Source organism: Corvus kubaryi, unplaced genomic scaffold, assembly GCF_017639235.1.
Source record: "Corvus kubaryi isolate FWS band 111438036 unplaced genomic scaffold, C.kubaryi_AGA036_p1.0 37387, whole genome shotgun sequence".
Taxonomy (NCBI): Eukaryota; Metazoa; Chordata; class Aves; order Passeriformes; family Corvidae; genus Corvus; species Corvus kubaryi.
Genome location: NW_024581129.1, coordinates 1,403,164 through 1,421,653, shown reverse-complemented (window position 1 = coordinate 1,421,653; position 18,490 = coordinate 1,403,164). Strand labels below are relative to the sequence as shown.

At 41.6% G+C, this 18,490-nt stretch overlaps 2 protein-coding genes across 4 annotated transcripts in view; one reads left to right on the top strand and one right to left on the bottom strand.

Moving 5' to 3' along the window:
* The first annotated feature begins 29 nt into the window (after positions 1-29).
* On the top strand, positions 30-16,794 carry GPRC5B (G protein-coupled receptor class C group 5 member B). Of its 2 annotated transcripts, none has more exons than XM_042037013.1 (4): positions 30-186; positions 6,167-7,176; positions 11,740-11,852; positions 13,230-16,794. In XM_042037013.1, the coding sequence occupies exons 2-4, from the start codon at positions 6,171-6,173 to the stop codon at positions 13,272-13,274; spliced, it is 1,164 nt and encodes a 387-aa protein (XP_041892947.1). In that variant the 5' UTR covers positions 30-186; positions 6,167-6,170; the 3' UTR covers positions 13,275-16,794. The 2 variants fall into 2 exon arrangements, with proteins under 2 accessions (XP_041892947.1, XP_041892946.1); XM_042037012.1 differs by having other exon boundaries at positions 32-186; positions 6,163-7,176.
* The window catches only part of IQCK (IQ motif containing K), a 37,456-nt gene continuing 35,686 nt past the window's right edge, over positions 16,721-18,490 (bottom strand). For both annotated transcript variants that reach the window (XM_042037014.1, XM_042037015.1), the window contains one exon: positions 16,721-18,172. In XM_042037014.1, the coding sequence (XP_041892948.1) occupies positions 18,111-18,172 (62 nt within the window). In that variant the 3' untranslated portion in view covers positions 16,721-18,110. The remainder of the gene's footprint in view (positions 18,173-18,490) is intronic.

Genomic DNA, 18,490 nt, shown 5'->3' with positions numbered 1-18,490 from the left:
GGACACGGCTCCGCTCCGCTCCGCAGGGCGCGCACCGGGGCCGAGCGCTCCATGAGCCGCCGCGGGGGCGGCCGGCGCTGCGCTCGCTCCCCGCCGCGGAGCCGCCGCGCCGCCGGAGCCGGGATGTGACTTGCGGAGGGCTGGCGGACAGAGCTGCCCCGCCGCCCTCGGCCCAGCAGACAGCGGGTGAGCCGGCGGCGGGCGGGGGGGACGGCGACCCCGGGCCGGCTCCGGGGGTACCCCCGGGGTAGCGCTGAGGGCGAGGGGGACGTAGCGGAGCCGCTCACCGGGCTCTGCGCCCTGCGCTGCCCGCGGAATTAGCCCGGTGGCCGCCAGCAGACAACAGGCTGGATATAGGAATCCTGAGGGGGGGATTAGACGGGATATAGGGCAGGACGGGGGGGGGCTCGGAGCAGGGGCTGCGCTGCGGGGAGCGGGGCGGAAGGCTGGCGAGGAGGGCAGTAGAGTTCAGAGAGGATGGGGAAGAAGAGCGGGGACAGGCGGGGGAGAGAGGGACGGGAAAAAGAAGCCGAAGAGAGAAATGAGCGAAGGGACAAAAGAGAGGAGGCTGAAGTGGGATAGGTATCGTCCAGGAGGAGGAGGTTGCAGGCGGATTAAAGGGAGCCCGGAGCGGAGGCAGCCGCGCACCGGCCGCACGGAGGGGCCGCTTGGCCCCGCACCGCGTTCGTACGCGAGGTAGTTGTAGCCAAGCTCGGCACCTCATCGCAGTCCCCAGCGGGAGCTCAAGGGCAGTGGCAGGGAAGAGGCCGAGAGGAAAGAGCCTTTTGTTGGCCCCTGGCCGCCGCGGTCGGTCCCGGGGCTGGCGGGAGCCCTGGCTGGGTGCGGGTGCGCAGCAGTTTTCTCTCTAGTTAATTAAAAGCCCTGTCTCTGCGTTACCTCTCCGCAAAGCCACGCAGAGGGAGGATTTAGCACTTATGTGAACCCTTTGTTTACACCTGCCCTAATGTTTATCCCAAGGCTAACAGGATTTCCTGCGTGCTGAACCCAAACACCCAGTTTGGTGATCAGCGCTAGTACCGAGTAGCTGTTTATCGGGGATACCCTTGCTGCTTACCAGCAGGGAATATCAGGGCTGAGGTGTTGTCTCGCTACATCAGGAGGAATCAGGTGACAGAACCCATCTGCTAGAAGGCTATGACATGAATAGGAACAATCTGAGAATAGCAAAGAAAATAAAAACGTTGATTACTGTTATTGATTGCTGTCGGTTGTGAATTCAACACCAGGCACTATGGTCAGAAGTATCTAGGCACACGTGATGCACAGATTCTGACCAAAAGGAATTGAGCTCCTAGAAAATTAGAAAGATAATTTCATAGGATATTCAGCATCACAAAGTATTTCTAAATGAAAGCAATACTTTTTCTACATGTCCTTTTTGGAGTGGAGTCTTGCCTTCTGTAACTGTGAGGCTGCAACAGAGCATGATGTGTATCTAATGCAGGGGCTGTCAAAATCCCTGCTGTATTTTTGCCTACAAAGCACAATTGCACTATTAATTGTTATTCTGGAAATACACACATCTCTTGAGTAGTCTGATCTCAACTTGGCTGTTGCTGCTCTGTTATCAGTCCTGGAGCTCATTCTTCAGATCTGATCAAAAGCAGCTGGCAGAGATCCTCTGTTGTGATTAATTCCTCACTCACTAGCATCTCTCCACAACACTTTGTGGTGGGGGCGGTTTGCTTTTGGAAATTGCACAGTGAACCATCCTTCTGCCTGTGTGGCAGAGCAGGTTACTATTTGTGCTACTATTGCTTATATTTACTAGATTGTTTTTCTTCTCTGTGATTGGATGTGTCTCCCTTTGTCAGTTGACTAACATTGGGACTCCAGGTACAGGAGCAGATAACGCATCTAACCATGAATAGCCTAGCCTTAAATCTTTGCACGATTACAGATTTATTCTGTATATATATTCTGTAGCAGCATACAGCAGTGTCTTTTTGATCCCTTTGCAAGCTTTGGTGAGAAGACTTTAGCTACAGAAAGCCTCGCTGATTTTTAACCGTGACAACTTTTTGATGACAACTGTGAGATTTTCTGTTTCTGCTTAATTGCTTGTAATTGTAGTTTGTACCCGCTGGGGTAGCTTTGTGTCTGCAATTTCTGTAGTGAGTCTATGCCAGATAATGTAATGAAGAGGACCTCACTCTGTAGAAAATAGTGGAGTTATTAAAGCTGCCACTGAGAGCAGATTTTGAGCCAAAAATTGAGTACTGGATTTGAAGCTATCCTGCTAACTGTTTGCTGCTTTTGCCTAAAATGTGTAAGGCTTATTGATTAGAATATTGATTGTAAGTGTTCCTGATTGCTCTGGTTTCAGGTATGTTGCCTTAATGGCTTTACTGAAATAAAATTTTGGAGAGGAATCTGGGGGGAAAAAAAAAATCTCAAGTTGCATTTCCTTCCCTGTGAAGAGTTCATTCGAGTACGTGGGGGATGTGTGGGTACCACTGGCTGTATCTGTGCTGGAACGTTTCCGTGGCATTCCTGTGTTACTGTAGTTCTCTGGCATGAGAAGTGAAGTGCCAGCCGAATAGAGCGCTATTGTTACTGCCGTGAGGTTGCATAACTTTGGCAAGAGCTAATCTAGACATAAAGAGGTAAAAATACTCTTCCTCTACAGTTACTGATTTAGGTAACAACCAGCAGGAATGTGCAGAAAAATTTTACTACAAAGTCTCAAGAGATATGGAACTCTGCCACCCCACCCACTGCACATGCTTGAGGAAAATGCTATTTTAATAAAACCCGCATATTGATGTATTTATTTTTTTTCAAAAACAACTTTTCTGGCAAAAAAAACCCTCTCAGTTTTCCCTTAAAATGATTGAATCTGTGGTTTTAGCTAAAGTTGTGGTATTCTCTTGCCAGACTTGTGTGTTGTAATGCAGTGTTTTCCCTTGTTCTTACAACTTTTTGTTCAGTGCTGAGTACCAGCCCTAGAAAGAGGATTTTTTTGGCTGGTAATGTCTCAGGGGGTAGATTATTAATATTGCCCGTGTTTACCAAGTCAGGCAGAAATTGCCAGTAAACAGGCTGGAAACAGACTGCTTTATTGACAGCAGTTAGGAGGAAAAGACTCCTCCTTTGGAGACTTGGAGCCCTGCTTGCCAGCTGTGGTCTGGGCAGGATCTAGTGTTTAGTGAGACTCACTGACATTGGGTAGGAAATTATTTCACACCAGGAATGCCTGTCAGCAATCCTAGAGATTTCTTGGTCACTATTGTGGCTGTCTAGGACCTTTCTAAGAGGACCACTGGTTATCACAGCTTTCCCAAAAGTAGGAAGTAACTTGGGAAAATTCCTCCGGAGTTGAACACCTCTATATTTCAGAATACATCTTTTGAATTCTGAATATATTTTGTCACAGCTTAATTCCCCCTTTCCTAAAACTAACCACTTCTTCATGGAGGGGGAAATACTCAAATTCATTAACCCTCCCTTCCCCCTCCCAAACACTTCCAAATAGGAAGAGGAAACAAATGATGGCCTGACAATATGACTGCTTACCCATGCAGCACAATCTCCATGGAAACAGACTGTCCTAGAATAGCTCAATCACATGAGGGTTACATGACATGAATAAAGTAATGAAAAAACTGGAAAATATCTTAGAACTGGGGATACTCACACTTAATTCATTATCCCCCAGGTCTTTGGAGAGTAGCTAATAAACAAAGCTAGTATTGAAAGCAATTTAGTCCATGCTTCTCATAATGTGTAAGTGATGGGATAGTGGAAAATTAACATGACCCTCATTAAGGGCTGTTTATTGTTTCTAGTTTGGGTGACATTTAGAATGAATTTTTAGTCATTTTCCACATGACCTCCTACTTCTTGAAGTGGTACCTCTGGTTTGGAGCATTGCCTTAGTAGATCCCAGTGGATTTCCTCCCTCTGTGTCAGCAGGCACTGACCACACTTTTTAGGATGTTTCAAACACACTAAAGAGGAAATTCACAAGTTGCAATAGGAATTGCCTGTGCATAAAAGGAATTGGAGAACTATCTTCAGAATGTTTCCTTCTAGTTAATTATGTACTCAAAGGGCAAAGAGATTTATTGAGCGTAACCATATTCAATACAAAAATGAATCTATTTCACTGATGATTAGTTTTCTGCCTGTAAAGTCAGTGTTTTTAACCTGGGTGTTGCGACAGTCATTGAAGAATCTGTTACACAGATCAGGTACAAACAAGTGTATATCCTACCAATTCACCATAAAGCAAATTACAGGTAGATAGAAAAAACAGATCATTTGCCCTTAGCAGGTCATTGCATCGTTAGAACATTGCAGCCCTTCCAAAAGTGCAAAGACTACTTTCTGTGGGCTGGCAGAGATCGCCGACTACCCATTTCCTGTTTGTCCAAGCCCAGATCACACCATTTGTTGCAGCTTCCACTTCTGAGATGAAGGTTTGTAACAGGATGTTTTGTATCCTGTGTGAACGAAGACCATAGAGTCACTACACGTTTATATTGGCACATTTGCTGTCTTGGTGCCCCTAATAGGGAACATCAGAACCTCCCTTATCTGTCTCCTGATAGAGGCCAAAATGGTCATTGATCATTACACAGTGAAACATTAGTTTGAAGATTCAGATCCTCAAGATTTAACTTTGGTCATTACAGGACTGTAAAGCACAGGACTGTAACACACAGGAAAATCCATCGTTCTCAGCTCTAAGAGACTCAGTACAGTTTCAGACAGCCTGTGTAAATTGGTTTTGTGCTGGTTATGACCGATCGTGCTCAATGCAACATTGCAGTGCTCCTTTAAATTGTTTTCAACTCTCATTGAAGTTTTCCAAGTTTTCATTAAAAGCAGTTCTAATCTACGAAATCTCTTTGGACAGGTAACCATTTAGGGCTGTTGTATGACTTACAAAAGAGCTACTGATAGTTTCTCTGCTTTTCACTTTGCATCCTAAACGTGTCCCATGAGCCTGTGACTCACATTGACTGACGTTACTGCCTTTCCTTCCTCCTGGTCATACAGCACAAGTGGGAGTCTGCAACGTTCCTCACATCAATGAGGAAAATCCTGCTGGAACCTGCAGCACTAACTGCTAGTGAAGGTTAACAGAGTCAGGTTTCATATCTGCTCCACACAGTGTTTACTGCAGACTGCCCTTACAGGGAGCCTATGGCCGAGGCAGACTGGGAGTTAAAGGTTACATTTTTTAACAATCTCCTTTGCTCTGCTTTGCTTAATAAAAGCAAATGCCATACCATGTATTTGTAAAACACCTAACCCATGTTCTTCCTAAAACTAAGTTGGCATTTGTCTGGGCTTTTGGTCCTGATGATCGAGTGGGGTGTGTACCTGGAGAATTTACCATTGTCCGCTCTCTGGATCCAGGAAGGGGGTGCTCTGGTTGTTGTTATTGGCTTTGGACTTGCTAGGAAGCACAATGAGGCATTCATTTTTGATTAGTTGATTGATGACACTGCATCTGAGCACCACTGTCACAGAGTATGGGATTTTTCTAGGCTACCATTCCCATTTCCAAATGCAATCTAAAATCTGGACTTTGGAAGAGGATGAAAGAAGTGAATATGATAACTGCCTATTGATCGAGCATGAAAACAAGATTTTTTTTTGTTTTTAAGGAAGTACAATGTTTATTTTCCTTGGGTTGTTTTATCCTTTAAAAAGAGATAATTTAAAAAGTGGTTTTGACTCTGCCTTTGTTCCAGTAAAAGGAGCAAGGCTGTGGGACAGTCTCATTGTGATACAGCTTACACTTGCATCAGGCCCAGTGCAACTTACACACACTTTAAACACCTTGGTTTGAATGTAGTATTAAACAGGTAGTAATTATCTAAGCATTGTAGATAATGTAATATTTGCAACAGGATACATAATTTTTTCTGGCTGTGTTTTAGGCCATTTGCAGGGGCAGAGTTTGGAAATGTTGTTTTCAATCTGTGCAAACAGAGCAATGAGTCATTTTGCATTCTGAGTACAACATGGAGCTTTTGGGAGGGCAGCGAAGGGGGCTGGGGGGAGGATGTGCCAGCTGCAAATCCAGTGCAAAAACTGTAAACATGGGCTACTGAAACAAGCTGGGCTTCAGTGGCTGTGAAATCCTCCAAACTGAGCTCTAGCTAAACAAGTATTTTGTTGTCTCAGACAGAAAAATGAAAACCTACCCAGCCATTGGTTTCTTCCTCCTCTTCGTGATCAGCTATGGCTCTTCAGAAAACTCCAGCACTCCTCGAGGGTGTGGACTGGATCTTCTCCCTCAGTATGTGTACCTGTGTGACCTGGATGCCATTTGGGGGATCGTTTTGGAGGCGGTCGCAGGGGCAGGTGTGCTGACCACATTACTGCTGATGCTGATTTTGCTGGTGAGGCTGCCCTTCATCAAGGACAAAGAGAAGAAGAGCCCCCTGGGAATGCACTTCCTCTTTCTCTTTGGGACTCTGGGACTGTTTGGGCTGACCTTTGCTTTCATCATACAGGAAGATGAAATAGTGTGCTCTACCCGAAGGTTTCTGTGGGGAGTTATCTTTGCCTTGTGCTTCTCGTGCTTGCTAGCCCAAGCCTGGAGACTTCGCAGACTCGTTCGCCATGGGAAGAGCCCATCTGGCTGGCATCTGGCTGGGGTGGCCATCTGCCTGATGCTAGTGCAGGTCATCATCGCAACCGAGTGGTTGATCCTGACCATTGTCAGAGATAACAAGCTGGCCTGCAGCTACGAACCGATGGATTTTGCAATGGCTTCGATTTACGTTATGTTCCTGATGGTATTTACCATGGGATTTTCTTTTTTCACTCTCTGTGGGAAGTTTAAGAAGTGGAAGAAAAACGGAGTATGCCTCATTATAACCCTTTTTTGTTCCATTCTGATCTGGGTAGCCTGGATGACTATGTACCTCTTCGGCAATGCTGAGCTACAGAGAAGAGACAAATGGAGTGATCCCACTCTGGCTATTGCACTGGTGTCCAGTGGCTGGGTGTTTGTTATTTTTCACGCCATCCCAGAGGTCCACTGTACCATCCTTCCATCACAGCAGGAAAACACACCCAATTATTTTGATACTTCACAGCCAAGGATGCGTGAAACCGCTTTTGAGGAAGATATACAGCTTCCTCGGAGCTACATGGAAAATAAAGCCTTTTCAATGGATGAACATAATGCAGGTAAGAATTGGCTATAAAGGACTATATATTTCTGTAGTGTCAAGAAAACTCTCTGTATGAGACATTTTTCAGGTGTTGAAAATAAGGGTCATGAGAAATGCAATAATTTGCACACTACACATTGTTCCCTTTTACAGTTTTCACTAAGATATGACCTAGTGAGGGAGAAAAATGAAAAAAAATGCAGAAAATACATGTGTTAGGTTAAAATAATTCTTCTGCACGTTGTTTTTTCTTTGAAAAACTGAACAATTTCAAATGCTAAGCCAACACCAAAAGAATAAAAAGAATCACTGTGGAAAAAAATAACCTCTGTTTTAAATAATTTAAATGACATTTTTTGTAATTAGCAGTTATCAGCATTTAATACAAAATATTTTCCCAAAACCTCAGAAAAAAAATTAAGTGGTCTGTGTTACAAAATGCTCAGCCACTTGAGCAACAAAATAATTATTATTAATTATATTGCCATTAAAATGGATTTAGTGCCACTTTGTGTCCCTGCGGGGGAAGAAATGCCAAGTGGCTTATAGACAGTTCAAAGACAGCCTTTGTTCTGAGGGCTTGAGCATCTGAGGTTTCACAGAGGTTTCAAGGTAATTTGCCTCCCTTGTCATAGAACGATGTGTGATGACACATCATTAAAATTTGCAGTGAAAATGTTTCTGAGTGATTGCTGAAAGGACCAGCAACAACTGGGTGCTTCAGAGATCCAAGCCATTGGTGAACGTTTAACCCACGTCAGAAATCCCAGCGATGTCTCTGTGACCAGCACTGGGAAGCAGGAGCCCCATGGTGCTCTTAGGGGGGTTGTGGTCTGGTGCTGCCCCACACCTGGATAAAGGATTTTGTTACAGGTCACACTGATTTTTATTCACTCTAATTGAGAAGAATACTGGCTTGGTATCCCAGGCAGAAGTTGCCACATTGCTCTGGCAGCCCTTGAAAGAAGGCTTAGGGCACGTGGTCCAGGCACTTCACCTTCCTATTCATCTTTATGTGTCTTTGATTTCCTCAGGGTTTGATGTTTCCTCTGAGTGTAGACCAGACATGGAGGAGAATAGCACTTTTGTTTGGCACAGTGTCAGGTCAGGAAGACATTTTTTCCCTCTAAGTTTTTCAGCAGGAACTTTAAAGGTCTCCTTCCAGTAGGGAAGTTTGTTCTGTGAGTAGATACCGTAAGGGCAGTGGTAAAACAAAAAAATCCCACGAATAAGAGAATGGTTGTTATTCCTAATGTTCCAGAGCAAGAGGCAGTTGCACTATGGACTGTTAAAAGCACTCTTTTTTTTTTTTTCTGTGGTGGTTTTTTTCTTACAGTCCTCCATCTCCCATTAAATTAATTTTGTAGTAAAGTAACTGCAGTGGCTTCAGTGAAGCTATTTCTGGCTAAGGCAGATCTAAGAACAAAATTGGATCTTTCACTCTGTATCCTTCCCATTCATGGATGCATTTAAAAAAAAAGAACTGGAAGCTCCTTTTTTATCTAATCATTCAGTAATTAAGTTTTTTTGTGACATGGATAGATGTATGATAACTATAAAACCATTCTACTGTCTATGATAGTGCAATTTATTTTCTGTTTTAATCTATCTGAATTATAGTACAATACAAAATAGATTTCCTTATCTGATGCCCTTATTAATGTATACCATAATAAATGCCTGTCATTCCTACTCCCATGGCATATAGGAATTTTTAATACATCAAAACAGATTAAATATTCCTTTGCAGCAGTTCTCTAAGGACTGGCTTGGGACAGCAGGGTTTGGAGACAAAACTTAGTAGTATGGTAGAGACTTAAAGTAAATACAGGCAATAATAACCAAGTGGCTAAGTCAGATCCCCATGCTGATGGTTCAGTGGCAAAGCACCTGGAGTCTGTTTGCAATTGGCTCTGCAGGTATGTAGAAAATGTTCTCTTCTTTCATCCATTTAATTAGCCTCAATCTGAGAATTCATCATTAAGAGTTTAGAAATTAATGGAAGGGTACTTTCTTCAATTTTTATTCATACTTAAGAATGATGTTTAAGAATGGATGACCTACTAGTTGTAAAGTTTTGGAAGACATCATAAACAGAAAACACCTCTTAGTTCCCTGACTAATACTTGTTTCAGTAAATAGTTAGCTTTAAACAGAAAACATGCCTGGACAAACATATTTTCCATCAATTCTTGTTATTTCCACTAATACTTGTATAAAACAATTTCATAACTTTGCTCTTTTTAAAGATTTTAAGCAGCATTTTAAGAATCTGAACAGCCTTCAGGTTCAAACAAGCATATGTCCTCCTAGATTCCTCCTTTCTTAGCAAAAATGTAGCTTCAAGTTATGCATTGCAACAAGAGCTGCTCTGTTCCAGGAACAACATTAACCATTAATAAAGCAAACCTATTTTAAAGTCAGTAATTTAAACACCATTTAAACAGCATACTAATCTGGGATTTTAATATTCATATGATAGGTTGAAATATCTCTTTAAAAGAGTTATTTTCATAGGTGTGCCATTTAAAATTATATTAAAGTACTTAGAAAGCCTGGACAAAGAGCAGTTGACTGAGTTCTCAGTGCTCTCTGGAAGTGCAGTGCACACTAGCAGGGCAACCTCTGTAGGCAGAGAGAATTTGCCTTAAACAAGAGAAATCTGGATGTTCAATGTAGGATGCTACAGCTGTCAGGAAACCCAAGCCCAAGCAGCTCTCATTAAATTTCAGATATCATTAAATTTCATTTAATAACTTCTGGTACCACCAGTCACCATCACAGCCATTGCCTAAAAGCAAAGTGAGCGAAATTTAAAATGTGTTAAAAAGAGGCTTTGACACAGTTGCTCAAATATTCTCAGTACTGCTTGGTTTTTACCTATACATACCCTATGCAAGTGATTGTATGTAATAGTAATGTAAAAAGTGCACAGAAAAATGGTAAAATGGGTGTGAGAAAAAAATCCCGAATGAGTATTTTGTCTACAAGCTTTATCACAGAGTCTCAAAAAAATGTAGACTGTTTGCAATTATAGGGAAAGAAAATTTAGCAACATGAAAGTGAATTTACTGGCTCTTTAAGGTAACTTTGAAATGACTGTGGATATTTTGTGTAAATATTCTGTATAAATATGTAAATATTTCAATGATTACATGCACGATAAAGATTTTTTTTCTTGGTGTGTACTAGCAAATACCAGTGCAATCATGTCTGTTTATCACACAAGAAGTAGTCAAATAGCAAACAAAGAAAAGTTCCTGACCTTGAGATGGTTAAATATCTAATAAAAAATACTTAGTTCCAGTTTAGGCATTTTCGTAATTTTTTCTCCCAGTGTTCTGCAAAAATATGTAATTCTAAAATGCAGAGTAAATGAGGGTCTGTATGTATCTGAAGTCAACAGCTGAGCATTTGCAGGGTGGAATTTCTAAATTTCCATGGTAAATCAATATTGTTCTTGGTGCACAACTCCCAAAGAGAGGAGCAGCAGTGGATAGAGGACAGCATATGGCAGTAGGATCCATTTAAATCTTCTACACAGAGCAGAGCAACTACATTGGAGAGAAATCCTGGCTTCATTAAAGCCTGTGCTGAAATTCTCATAAACTTCAGCTCATTCACGACTTCAGCCAGAGTCTCTAGAATTCTAATTTGAATTAAATCTAAGAGAAATTCTTGCCCCAGGTGCCTGAACTGGGCATGTTTCTATTTAGCAGCTGACAGATGAGTATTGCCCGTTGTGACCACGCACGTCATGTGGATAAATGAGCTCTGTTCCCTGGCCACGTCTGAGTTCAGTGAAGCCATTATTTACCCTCGAAATTAAAGAGGGAGTTTGTATGTGCCAGTCCCCAGACTGGTTTAGAGAGAGCAGCATATCCCTCACTATTCATATCTCTCAGTCAGAATTTACGTCTTGAACCGAAACTTGTGCTAAAATTAATGGGGAGACCGATTTATCCCTGGTATAAACAGTCAAAAGGACAATCAGTATCTCCTCTCTTGCTCCAGCCATTTGCCATGTTTAAGCTATTGGAAAGCAATATTTACTCCATCTTTCTAGTTTCTCAGAGTAAGTATAATCTGAAACATCTGGAAAATCCTTATGTGCTAGTCATGCTGCAGTAATGCTCAGGGGGTTGTGAGCATTGCTTACTGGCTTGAGCAAGGCTTTGGATCCCTGTCCACTGAGTTTGATAGAAAGCAAAATGTAATGCATTTTACTTAACCCCACAGTATCCAGCCCAACACAGGGAGCGCTGTGCGAAACGCATTGTGCAAGATCCATCACAGGTTCAGTGACTGAAGACATGGAGCTCCCACTCCAATGAGATTAAGCAAGCTTCAAAAATATGGTTCCATTAAATTTTTTCCCCTCCACAGCAAACAGTTCATTTAATGTAAATCTGATTCTTCTGCGATCCATTCCCAACGTGTAAGAGAAACAGCTGTTCAAAAGCAACGTGGAAGTTAAAATCAGTGGCAAAGTTCCCAATAACCAAACTGGAAGGAAGATACTCTGTGATTGCACAGCTTTAATTGTGTTCTAAGAGCAATCTCTCTTTTCCAAACACAGCGCTAAGAACAGCAGGATTTCGAAACGGCAGTTTGGGAAGCCGGCCTAGTGCTCCTTTTAGAAGCAATGTTTATCAGCCAACTGAGATGGCAGTTGTGCTAAATGGTGGGACTGTAAGTATCAAAATGTGATGATTTAAGAAATCTTTGAAATGCACTGATATATACAACCACTACTAATTGAGAAACCTGCTTTCGCTTATTCACAGCAGGGGGAAAGCTATAAATGAAAATTTAAGGCAGCAAGCATGCATGTAATGCTTCCCTTCCTTCTAGAAAATATGTAATTAACAAGTATTTTGCATTTGTTTACTTGGCTATTCACATTTTGCAGTGCAGCTTCAGTGAACCAAGTTTTTTTGTGAGACAACATATTCAATGGCCCTTTCAAATTAATTTTGTGTTAAGGTATTTAACATAACTATTAAGTGACACCTTTTATAACCTGGGTTTTTTCAAGATGATGTGAGTCACACAGATGTTTTTAGGCAGTATATTACTTTAAATAATTGTTGCAGATAATGGTGGTGTCTCACATATCTTCCATTTTCTTGTAAAATACATGTAATTCTTTGTAACTTACAGATTTGTTGCTGCCAGATTTGTACATCTGTTGAAAAGGGATTCATAAAAGAAGAATATAGAATATTTTAATGTTAATAGCACTGATTTTTGTTCCTTAGAGAATAGTTTGGCACGTTATTCTTTGATAGACCTGTATTTTTGCAGCCTGGTTGTTGTAAGATTGGTTTAGTGATGCCAAACGGACTTTACAAATGTTTTTCACATGATGTCTTGCTTTCACTTAAGACATTTCATATGGCAGGCATACTGTTAAAAAAGAAGAATTTTCATCCCCACATTTTCCATGCATATCTACATGCTTCTTAAAAATCTACTCATGAGCCAGTTTATACTCATGTGAGTTGGGTTTTCTTTCTTTTGAATCATGAGCTGATTCCATAACTCAACCTCTACATTTAAAGCCAAATAACATGAACTGATTGCAGGTCTGGTTTTGTTTTTAAATAAGTAAAGTTTTGGCTGATTTTAGTGAACAAGAGGGACTAGATGCAAGCATTCTCCTGTGTGGGTAAGACTGTGTGAAACATGTCAACTTGAGTAAAATGAAAAGGCTTGGCTTTGCTGTCAGTAATGGATTGCATCCTTCTGATGTTTGGATTCATCTCTGCCTGTTTTCTGATACCAGAATGTGCAGCTCAGGGAGAAGGCAGTTAAAGGACAAGAAGCTTGAGAATTTGGGTTTTTTGTTTGTTTTGCTTTGTTCTGAGTTGGATACAAAGCTCATGTTTATATATAGCCATGGTTTTACAGAGAGATAAATGCACTGTATGGTGGAAGATGAGTTTCTTTGTATCACTTTGCTCTAGAACTACCATCTGGAAAGCTGTCATGTACGTGTAGCATGATAATACTGATTTTTGAACAGTCTAGATCTCTCAGTTATGGGTTTATTATCCTTATTTCCAGATACCAACTGCTCCGCCAAGTTACACTGGACGACACCTCTGGTGAAAGGCTATAGGCTGTAGAAAATAAGAATCCTTGTTGCAGATGTTGTTCCCTGGCAGTGTGTCTTTGAGGGAAGGAATCCATAACAGTACCAGAACAAAGCAACAAAACATCCAGGATCTTTCGAAATCCTACAGAGGATTTTGCCTAAATGTGAACACCATTGAAGTGAGAATTGCTAAAACAAAATTGTAACACTGAAGCTGAATCTAATTTAAAACAGAAGTAGGCACACCTTAAATTGGAAGAGGGGATGTTGTATTTTGAAGTGTAAGATATTCCCTTGTCTGTGACTTGTGTGCCAGGCAAGCCTGGTTTTGGTGGTTGCCAGTTGCCTGCAAAATACCCTCCTCTCACCTAAACTTAATTCATGTTGCCACAAGAGATTGCCACTACAGTGTGAAAACACGCAGGGTTTCTTTCCATTTTTCTCCTTTTCCTGTCATTTCAAACGCCACGAGAAGTCCCTTGTTTGCTCCTCCCCAGCTGTACTGTACAGTCACGCAGCATCGTGCGTAGCCAGACATCGTCCCTGTGGCACCTCCGTCCCCGTGGCGCTCTAGGCTGATTCTCTGCTCTTCAAAAGCTGGCCTAGGAGGGGCAGTTCTGGAGGGATGAAAGGTCTCTGCATGTTATGGAGCTTCTCGGGGCACAGAGGACGAGCAGAGGCCCAGCACAGGCCGCTCTCCTCGGCCCCGTGGGATGGCTGCCCTGGTGTCCAGCCCAGCCCCAGGCATGGGCCAAGAGCCGCGCGCTCCCACGGCTCCTGCAGGCGCAGCCGTTCTTGGAGGGATGAATTCTTGCCAAGCCATGGCTGGGACAGGCTGTGGCTGGCGCTGGCAGCAGGAGGTGCTGGTGGTGCTGGTGGAGGGCAGGAGGCCGCTCCTGAGCCCCCTGGGCTGAGGGTCAGGCAGGAGCTGGGGGCAGCTGAGGAGCGCTGAGCCCGTGGGCGACACGCGGCAGCGGAGCGGGTGGGACCCCCTGAGCCCCTGCTCCTACAGTCCAGTCCCCTCGGCTGCAGTTGTTTGTGCATTTAAATGTGGTTGTGCATTTTAGTGCCTAGAGAGTAGAATCTCTGTGCTGGAGGTGGTTTGTTGTTGTTTTTGTTTATTTAAGGTGGTTTCTTCCCTACTCCTCCCCTGCCCATCCATTTTCTTGGGTTGATATAAGGCAGACTTTTCAAAGCTTTTTATCTTTGTTTTCTCCAGGTTATTTAAAAGGTTCCCATTGCCCATTTGTTGTGCCATGGTTTTTCATTATGTTCAAGCAATCATTCCTTTCTTTAACATTTAATGCATATCGGACATTGAAAACATCACTGTATCCTCACTGTTTGGCCAATGTTAATCTTAGCTTTCGTCAATACTAAAAGCTAATTGTTTTTACTTGAAGGCATAGGAAACATATAACAATTAAACTTTGCATATGCTGTAATAAAAATATATATTTTCAACCTAAAAAAAAAAAATAAAATATACAAATAACCAAATAGCTTAGTAGCTTCACAGAGAGAAGTTACTTGCTGTATACTGCAAAAGAAAGACAAGCTTTTTATTTTTCAAGAGTCTTCCTGATTCCTCATGTACCTCCATTTCTACTGAATTAGGAACCTAGTCCTGCAGACTTGTACTCCCACGAGTAGTCCCGTCGACAGCAGTAGGTCTACGTGCAGGTACAGAGGCTGCAAGACCAGTCCCTAAGTGTTGCACACAGATATAGTGTATATATATATGGAAAAATATATATTGCCGTTGTTGCCATGATCATCTTATGGGGTTTTATTTCAAAGCCCTTCTCCTCCAGAAGCAATGTTTTTCTGTCATGCATGAGTGAAGGAGTATGTCAGCTCCCCCCTGCCCTCCCCTCCTCGAGGCAAAGGAAGCATGTGCTTGTTTTAGGGGTCCTTTCTTTCATTTTGTATGCAACTAGATGGCCTTAGTAACCAAGTAGGGTAGGGGTGGATATTGCATGCTATCCAGTGACTTAGAAATACATTTTGCTTGTTATGAGCAGAGCTTTGATCAAATAAGAGAATATTTAAGATAATGATAGCTACCCAGAAGACATGTAATTTGGAACAATAAAAAAACCTTACCATCACTTGCCTGCAAAATTTTGCTTTTAAAAACCAGTTAAAAAAATCCCTCATAAAATTCTTATAGTAAAAACATATAAGATGACCATGGCATAAATGGTAGGACAGTTTTCTTTTAAAAAGTTTATCATGCTACGACCAAGACTTATGAATTATAATACACATTTTACAGACCTTTGACAAAATCTGTACAAGAAATAGTTATCTTAAGAAACTTTCTTTTTCTTTTTCTAGATGTGACTGAATTAATAAATAGAGTTCCCAATCCTGCTTCTGATGAACTTGTTTGTAATTTTGGGGCTTAGGCAAAGATATGGCCAGATCCTACAAACTGCTATTCACATGACCAGTCTCACTGTGTTAGTCATGTGGAGCAGTCACAAAATTAAAAATTAGCAGGATTGGGTTTAATGTGTGGTGGTGAAAGTGTGGCAATAGATTAGGAGGGTCTTTATTTCCCAACTTTATACAACTAGTAATGAGCAACTTTTTTTTTGTAAGTCACTAGTCTGTGATGTAAAATGCCCCAAAATAAAACTGTCATTGAAGAAAGGCACCTTTATGTTAACTTATATTTTTGTTACAGTATTTACTTTTGCCTTTTTTGAAAGTTTTCTAGAATGTAGAGCATCTGTGAACAACATAATAAGTAAGTAAGCACAAGCCTTTCACAGTTCTCCTAATTATAATTAGCTTTTATACTATAGAAGCTACTATGTTGGCCCTTGGTGGTTATGTGCTCATGGTGTTTCCATGCAGAAAAATGAAATCACAAAGCATTTGACAAAACTATTACCAAAACAAGATCTATAATGACTGGCTTTTGATCAATGGCAGGAAAAGAGTTCAAAGTCATACAGATCCTGTCCTGCTTTCAGATGCGTTGAGGGTGTTTGACACTTGCCAGAAAATATGTAGCATCTTCAGAAGAGCACTCTCAATCCATCCAGTTGTTTCTAGAAACAAGGTACATGAAATACTGTAGAAGTAGCTGTTTCTGCTTTTAGTCTAAACACAGGCATCTTGGTTGGCTTTGTTTGAGCTCGATGCCTTGGGTCTAACCAAAGGCCATACAAAAGGGAGCATTGTAGCTTTTATAATAAAACAATTGGACTATTCTACCAACTTACAGGATTACAAAGCAGGTGCTTTTTATTAATTGATGAGAGCTAAAGCTCATTTTTGATAGATAATATATATTTATTAAATGTATTAACGTGTGTTTTATAACGTACCCTTTTTCCCGCTGACTGTTGCATACTGGTATCTTATTAAGTACATCTTTAAAGGATTTTCAAGACAATCAATGTGTACCATGATGACTGTACATAAGTATACAAAACTACAAAGGTTGTAAAGCATGGGCAAATGTTTTATTTTCAAAATGCTGTTCTTAACGAGAATAAAGGCTTTACTATTTACTTACAATGTTTGTGTCCACTTGGTTTTAAAATCCACCCAAAAATTTTCCATTGCAGTGAGCAGTGCTACAGACAGAATTGTCCCTTGGTACAGTTCCTCAATACAAGCAAAGTTAAACTGAAGGAAAGGACTCCTAAACCACATTCCTCCACCTTTAGCCACATTCCCACACTTACCCTTAGCTCTGGCACCTATCAAACCCACAGTGAGCCAGTCAAGGAGCTCAGCAGCCAAACTCTTAACACAAAAGGGATATTTTTTTCCCCCCTGTTGGCTCAGCAGTCTCCTGTTCTGGTTCAATTGCTTGTGCTTGGAAAAGAAGAGGACAGGAGAATACAGCTGGGCTTGAAGGGTGCAGGATGAGAGTTTTTTCTTCAAGTGGTTTGATTTTCCAGATCTGGTGTAATAACCATCATCACCAACCAGGAAAAAACCCAAGGGGTGGGTACTGGTGTAACAGTGAAGACAAAGTCTGTGCAAGTGATGGAAGAAATCCCCTCTGGAACCACAGCAAGTGCAAGAGACCACTAGCATGTGTCCATTCAAAACAACTACACCTTTGACTCACATGGAATTATTTGCAGTTCTGCTACTATCTTCTCTAATTGTGAAACTATAAAGGACTGTGCTTGACAGGGCTAAGTTAAAAAAATAATAAGGGTTCCTTAGCAAGGGGCCCAATCTGATTTTTTCGGTGCTTGGACCTGATGTAAGTAAGTAGCCTGCATAAAACTGCGGAAAATGCTGACACTGGGATCTTAATTCTACACTTTCTCAGCACATGTGCTAAGTGGTAACAAAAGGGCCTTTGACTTTTCTCCCCTGCAGAAATGCAGAGCAACCCCAGCTCTCGTTGCCTTCCGTTGGAATGGCAGGGGCACAGCATTTCTGCAAATCAAACCATCCTGAACAGAGCCTGGATTTGTGTAAATTGTCACAGCTCTGCAGGAGTCAGAGAAGTCCAGTTTATGATAAATGAAGATTTTTGCTTTAGCTTTAACACTTTGCCTACGCGTGGGTGTAACCCCGTTTAATTTCATCCAGAGTTTTGTTCCTGTCAGAAAAGGTTTTAAGTGAGCATTCAGGAACACAAGATAAACACAGATTCAACATTTTTGGCTAGATGTGCACCATTCCATCTGTTTTAACAGAATTGTGCTCACTTAGACTAAGACTGAATTTTGTCTTGGCATGCTGGGTCCTTACATAATCTGCCTTTGATTTACCTCACATGCAAAAGTAAAGGCTTTAATGCTAAGAGAGTTTCTAAATCAGTATCACAAAGTCCATGAGCTCTGTGCTTTGCAGTTTTAGTGAGGAAACTAAAATTGAGATGTTGAAGGATTTTGTGTATGTTTGTCCAGCTCTTCTGATTTTCTTCTCACTGCAACCATACCAAAAAAAAAAATTAAAAGGCAGAAAAACAAAAAAGAAAACATCCATACTTGCACAGCAATTACTCTGTTGTTCAAGAAATAAATAAAAATCCCCTGCCCAGCCCAAAAAGTGTATTTCTTCTTTGCATGGTGGTTTTTTTTCGTGTTTTGACACAGCTTCAGCACTCAGATACTTGCACATGGTTCTCTGTGCCAGCTGTGGGAATTGTGCATGTGTAGCTGAGGGCAGAGCTGTTTGCTAGTAAGAAGTCACTGGATTGTTTAAAAAAGAAAAATTGAAAGCAGCTCTTTGAGGTTTTTGCTTT

Excerpts from the sequence above, each read along its gene's own strand:
- GPRC5B (XM_042037013.1), top strand. The coding sequence starts at position 6,171 with ATGAAAACCTACCCAGCCATTGGTTTCTTCCTCCTCTTCGTGATCAGC. Across the intron at positions 7,177-11,739 it reads AATGGATGAACATAATGCAG|CGCTAAGAACAGCAGGATTT; the intron begins GTAAGAATTGGC and ends TTCCAAACACAG. Across the intron at positions 11,853-13,229 it reads TTGTGCTAAATGGTGGGACT|ATACCAACTGCTCCGCCAAG; the intron begins GTAAGTATCAAA and ends CCTTATTTCCAG.